The following is a 5,894-nucleotide window of genomic DNA, read 5'->3' as shown; positions in this document are numbered from 1 at the left end:
ATGCAAAATATTACACTGAAAGCTCAAATCCAAAACCCTAATTTTTAATATATTTGGATGGATTTTTTTTTTTTGGATAAACTTTGGATGGGTCTTTTGAGGAAGAATTTTAATCAAATGTGTGTAAACCGAATATATCGCAAAAACTTTATTAAACTGGGACCGAAAGTGCCTAGTTTTGATAGTTTGGTACAAATACACACGTTCACTTTGTCTAATATTCAGTTCATTCAACGGTGAGCATGCAAAACTGGAAAAACTCAAAGGATGTGCCCTAAAAGCAGAACCAGATGCTGGTAGTGGTCGTTGTCTCTTGGAATACCTTTTCTACAATCTTAGTCGTAGATTTTATCCCAAAAACAAAAAAAAAAAACAGAAGATAAACGGTGTTTTCTACACTACATAAAGAAATTAATGAGAAAGAAGAAAGAAAAACTGAAGCCTACAAGTAAGTTTATTAAATAATTATGTTGCATGGGATTGGGAGTTTGGCAGGGTTCCATTTCTGTCAAGTTTACAAGGTTTTCTAGGCTCTCGGAATTTAGCTAGAAATGGAAAACTGCCAATTTCAGTAACAGCACGAGGAATCTTCACTGTGCTTGTGGGTACCTTTATCGTTCCAAGTAATGTAGCTTTTGTAGTCGCACTGTCAATAGTGAGAAATTAATTTTTAATTGTTACTCATTAAAATCCAATATTGTCACTATAATAATCAATATTAACGAAATAAAGATCAAATATCGATAACATATTAAAGTTGATTACTTTAACAATTGAGATCCGAAATGATGATGATTTTGGACTTTTTCTTTTCTTTTTTTGCTAGAATAGTGTGCTGATTGTGAGATCATCTCCCATTGTATAGGCAAACATGTTTTGATGAACCAGTTAGGCATAAATTAGCTAACATGGTATAGGCAATTGAGTTGGCATTGCTGCGTGCTGCCTACTTCACTAAGAGTACGCAAAACGGGTGATGACAAAAAGAAAGATAAAAGTGAATGTTAAAGATGAAAAATATCAAAACATATTTGCCCACTTGGTTTTGCATTGTTCATTTAGAAGGGCAAACTTTTTTCATGAAGTAATTAAACCTACTTTGGTTGCCTATGTATCGTTCATTTAGAAAGATAATTTTGCTATAACCCGGTGGGGGTTGTGCGGGAGAAAGGAATTAGGCTCAAATTAGTTTTCAATGATGGCACTCTAGGTCATGTTAGTCCAACAGCCCTGGAAGCTAAAAAGGAAAAAGCCCAATATACGTCGACCTAAACGTTTGGACGATATAGTTTTAAATTTGGATAATTTTATTGTACTCATAAGATTTATTTGGATATTTTTGTTGCACACTAGAACAAATGAATTCAGAAAGAAATTTTTTTACGCAACTTGAACCCTTTTTTTTTCCAAGACGAAATGGTGGCACCTTGAAGGTTCTTTCTTCCTCCTTTTGCTTGACACCTTTCCGTCATCTTTCTTAGCCAACTCACATTTATTTTAAGCCAGAACTCACATGTTTGAGACTTCAGTTTGAAATTTGATTTGGGGTTTTGAAACTTGAGAATTTGATTTGCAATATGAATGAGACGACTTAAGATCGATTATTGATATTCAAATGAATATTAAAAAATTGAACAACACTTATTATGAAATTTGTACGTCGAAGACACTTTTTTTGCATAGGGCTCGGTTGGTCAATAAGGCCGGTCCGTTGATTTGAAGGGCCTGTGCGGGAAAATAAGTTGAGGCCCTTCTTCTATAAAAAAATAAAAATAACACCTAATTTTGAAGAACACAAAGAACAAAAATCTATGGCCTTTCAAATTTTCAATGCTCAAAACAAGCACGAATACATTATTTTCTTTTAAAACCCAAAGCATAAAGAAATGAAAGCTTTTATTTTTATTTTATTTATTTTTATTTTTATAAGGGCTAGAGGCTAGAGCATGAGGAAAGAGAAAATTTGCATTTCTTTGCACAGGTTTGCTGGTTTTTCTAGAGAGATTTTTTACTGTGACCGTTACACAGAATAGTACATCATATGTTACTATATAAATGGTAGGATATGTGTGTTAAAAAAATTAATAACTTAAAAAATAAAATTTTTCATCATTTACATAAAAACATGTGATGTACTATTCGTATTCCTATCACAAGGCAACGGTCAAAGTCAAAGTAAACGCTGAACGTTGACCAGGTCAAAGTCAACAGATACAGGGGCAAGGGTTTTGGGTTGGACCGGGTTGGGCCTAAAAGGTTTGGGTCCAATAGGGTTTAGGGTTTAAAGGGTATTGGGCTTGAAAGCCCGGTCCAACTAAAAGGGTTTTGGTTTTGAAAATAAAAATAAACAAAAATTAAATAAAAGGAAACTGGGTTGGGTGTTCAAGGGTTTGGGCTTAGTGATCAGGCCTAAATGCCTGGGTTTGGATTTTAGACTTGGGCTTGGGTAATTGGGTTGGACCTTGGGTTAATGGGTCGGTTTGACCCATTTTCAAGCCAAGGTTTTGGCCGGTTTCTGGGCAAACTTAAAACGCCCAAAACTTCTTCGATACTCAACAAAATTGGGTGATTCAAAAAGGAAAGTTGTAGTACTCAGCGAGACGAAGAGATTGATACCTTGCACGTCGGCCAACTCGCCATGGTTTGGTCGGAAATTTCCTCGGAAGGGACGGTGCTTGCCGGAAAATTTGAAAAAACTACTCCGAGCCATTTTCTGCGATTAACACGTACACACCACTTAAAACAACCTTCGATCTAACCCTAAAACACAAGCCAAGGGTTTCTAGAAGCTTACCAACGTCGAAAAAACACGAAACACGTCAGAGAAGATGATGAACAGTCATCAAGGTTTGCTTGAGTTTTCCCGAGGTTCATAGGTCCAGTGGTGTTGGTTTGGGGTTGTTGCTTATGTGAGTGACAAACTTGAGAAAGAGGGAGAGATCACAGAGGGAGAGAGAGGTCCGGGGGTCACACGAGAGAAAGAAAGAGAGAAGAAGAGGAGGGAGAGAAAGATGAGGTTACAGGAAGAGAAGAGCGGAGAGAGAGAGTTATAAAAAATCAGAGAAAGAAAGAAAAGGGGAAAGGAACCGGGGGACAAATCAGGGGTGGGCCATCCTTGGGCACACCATTTAAGACCCAAAAATCATTTTTAAAGGAAAAATATCCTCAAATTTAGTGAAAATACAAAAATACCATTTTTGCTTTGTAAATTCCGAGACGGTTTGTTACATAGTTAGTGATAAAACTTAGAGTTGGTTAACTTGTTGAGTTTGTTGTAATAGGTGGCAAGTTAGTTAGAAGGTTAGAGTTATGTGAGAGAGTGAAGAGTTGTATATAAACAACAATGGTGTAACTTTATTATTCATTCAATGAAATTCAGATTTTCTAACACCATGCACAACGACTTAGTAAGACTTATTTCTTCAGATTCTCCACAACAAAGAATACTGAAACTAATTAACAATTAATTAGAGCCCTCTTAACATAATTTGGTTCTTTGACTTGGCAGGATTAAAAGCCCTACAGTTTTTCCTAATTTCACCCGCATTTCCAACCAGAACCTGGAGACTCCCCATCTTTAACATAGCAGTTGCAAAGCTCTGACTGAACCTCACGCCGTTTGATGCAAATCCAGAAACAATACCAGCCGTAGATGTATCCGAAGCAAGCTCTTGGTCAATCTGCAACACACCTCTTTTAAAAAGAATCTGGTTGTAGAACTGGTTATCAAAAGTGGAAGATGTGTTTTGGTCCAAAAATGTAGTGGGGTTGTTACTGGCTGCACAAAGTGTGCTCAACTTTGAAACCAAAGCTGGATCCATTGACGGATCAGGAGATCTTGACCCTTGAAAATTTGAAAGCCTATCTTGGAAAAAATTACAGTGGGCAAAACCAACCGTGTGTGCACCCAATAGGGTCACCATGTCATTTAGGGTCATCCCTTTGACAGTGAAAGATCGCAATGCCTGAGATACTGAAAATGATGGACCAGGCAAGTTAACGTCGTGAGGGTTTGATACGAGCCCGTCACGGCGTCCTGTTGGAGCAGCATAGTTTGGCCCCCCTGCAAGAACCACTGAATCCCGGGTTGCTAGGGTTACAATATCGGCACAGGATACAGTTGAAGGGCATGCAGCCTCTAGGCTTTTCTTGATCTCGTCAATAAGCTCGTATCCTCGTACAGTCAAGTTTGGCGCTGCCGATTTTTCAGATGACTTATTTTTGGTTGAATCTATAAGTATGGATGCATCACAACCCTGCAATATGTATAAAAGTGCATTGGTTAATTGTTGATGAAACGAAATATTGACTGATATCGAGTATCAATCTACATTCGAACACATAATAAAAATTGTATTACACTTACAGTTTGATCCTGACTGTTAATTAATAAAATATCACCTAAATTAAGAAGAAAAATAATTTCTCGAAGTAGAAGTACATATTAACAATAGAAAAATGTGTTTCAATGTAAGAATGTAGCTTACCCGAACAAAGCAGTCATGGAAATGCATGCGAAGCAAGGCCCCAGTGATAGATGAATCAGTTGCAAACCGTTTCTGCACAAGTTGACGTATGATTGATTCAGCTCGGGGGCAGGTAGCAGTATAGAAATTAACCCTAAGGTCAGCCACTACAAAAGGAAGAAGAAAGAAAAGTGCTAGGATCGAATTCTTAATGATCTTCATCTCAAATGTTTGTCTCTCTCTCTTTCTCTCTCTCTCTCTCTCTCTCTCCAAAATTAGTAATCTAAAGGAGAACAATGATAAGGATCTGATGCTGATGAGGAGTATTAGTTTATGAAAACATTAGGGAATGTACAGGAATATTTATAGAGGGAAAAATACGAGTGATGAACTGGGATCATTAGCTGGAGTGCGTGAAAGATCAAACGGTTGAGGTATACATAAGTAAGAGAACAAGGTTTTTGAAGAATGATTTGGATGCATACAAAATGGATATGCCCATAGAAAATTATTTCTACATATGTTGAAAACAGCACAATTTTCCGGACAAGGACAAACATAGGTGACAAAGCTAAATATAAAATAGCAAAATTGACAGAAAGGCTACAAAAAGTGACAAAAATTATGTGTATATAGACACTATTTAGCTCTTTTACAAGTAAGAAATATTCTTTTTCACATGATGTGTTACAATTTTACTGTATATGTGTTATAATTGAAATTTATTCTCTGTATTATCGTCTAAAGATCATCTATAGAATTATTCATTCGATTCTGAGAACATTTAGTCAATTCATATAAATATAATAAATTGATGGTTCATCATAAGGATATTATTTGTTACTATAATTGTCGAACTATCCGACAAATATAGATAGGTAAACAGTCTTCAAAATAAATGAACTTTTCTATAGACGATCTTTGATAATCATAAAAAGAATGAACGATTTTAATTCTATATTATGTATGCACAATGAAATGATGTCATGTCCTCACATAAATAAGGACTTAGTATAAGTCAGGAAATAAGTTTTGTTCCCATGTATGTATCCAAGTTGGTATGTAAAAACAACGAGTGAGCAATTATCTCCCGTGGTCAGTATAAGTCAGGAAATAAGTTTTGTTCCCATGTATGTATCCAAGTTGGTATGTAAAAACAACGAGTGAGCAATTATCTCCCGTGGTTCTATAGTTCCTATCCAGGAAATTTCCCTAGTTAGAGTCCTCTCGTCTAGAAATGATGGGCATTTGGCTTTATAGTAAGCATTGTAGAGTTTGTTTGAAATTACTTTTAAAATGAATGAAAGCATATTTAGAGAAAATGTTTTTTAATTCACTTGCATTTTTATTAAAGATTGATTCCAAAAACATTTTCATCAAAAGTATTTTCAAGTATTTTGAATTAAAGTATTTTCAACCGTGCCCATG

General features: G+C 36.0%; 1 protein-coding gene across 1 annotated transcript; it reads right to left on the bottom strand.

Annotated features, from left to right (window-relative positions):
* Positions 1-3,409: 3,409 nt before the first annotated feature.
* Positions 3,410-4,741, bottom strand: LOC137711942 (peroxidase 44-like). The gene is made up of 2 exons (XM_068451095.1): positions 4,488-4,741; positions 3,410-4,256 (listed from the first exon to the last, which is right to left on the bottom strand). The coding sequence occupies exons 1-2, from the start codon at positions 4,686-4,688 to the stop codon at positions 3,468-3,470; spliced, it is 990 nt and encodes a 329-aa protein (XP_068307196.1). The 5' UTR covers positions 4,689-4,741; the 3' UTR covers positions 3,410-3,467.
* Between the last annotated feature and the right edge of the window lie 1,153 nt (positions 4,742-5,894).

The sequence above is a fragment of the Pyrus communis genome, chromosome 13 (assembly GCF_963583255.1).
Source record: "Pyrus communis chromosome 13, drPyrComm1.1, whole genome shotgun sequence".
Classification (NCBI taxonomy): domain Eukaryota; kingdom Viridiplantae; phylum Streptophyta; class Magnoliopsida; order Rosales; family Rosaceae; genus Pyrus; species Pyrus communis.
This window is presented reverse-complemented; position numbering and strand designations above follow the sequence as displayed.

Bases quoted from the DNA above. Each gene is read 5' to 3' on its own strand.
- LOC137711942 (XM_068451095.1), bottom strand. From the start codon at position 4,688: ATGAAGATCATTAAGAATTCGATCCTAGCACTTTTCTTTCTTCTTCCT. The intron at 4,257-4,487 runs GTAAGCTACATT...TACATATTGCAG, and splicing joins TCCATGACTGCTTTGTTCGG to GGTTGTGATGCATCCATACT.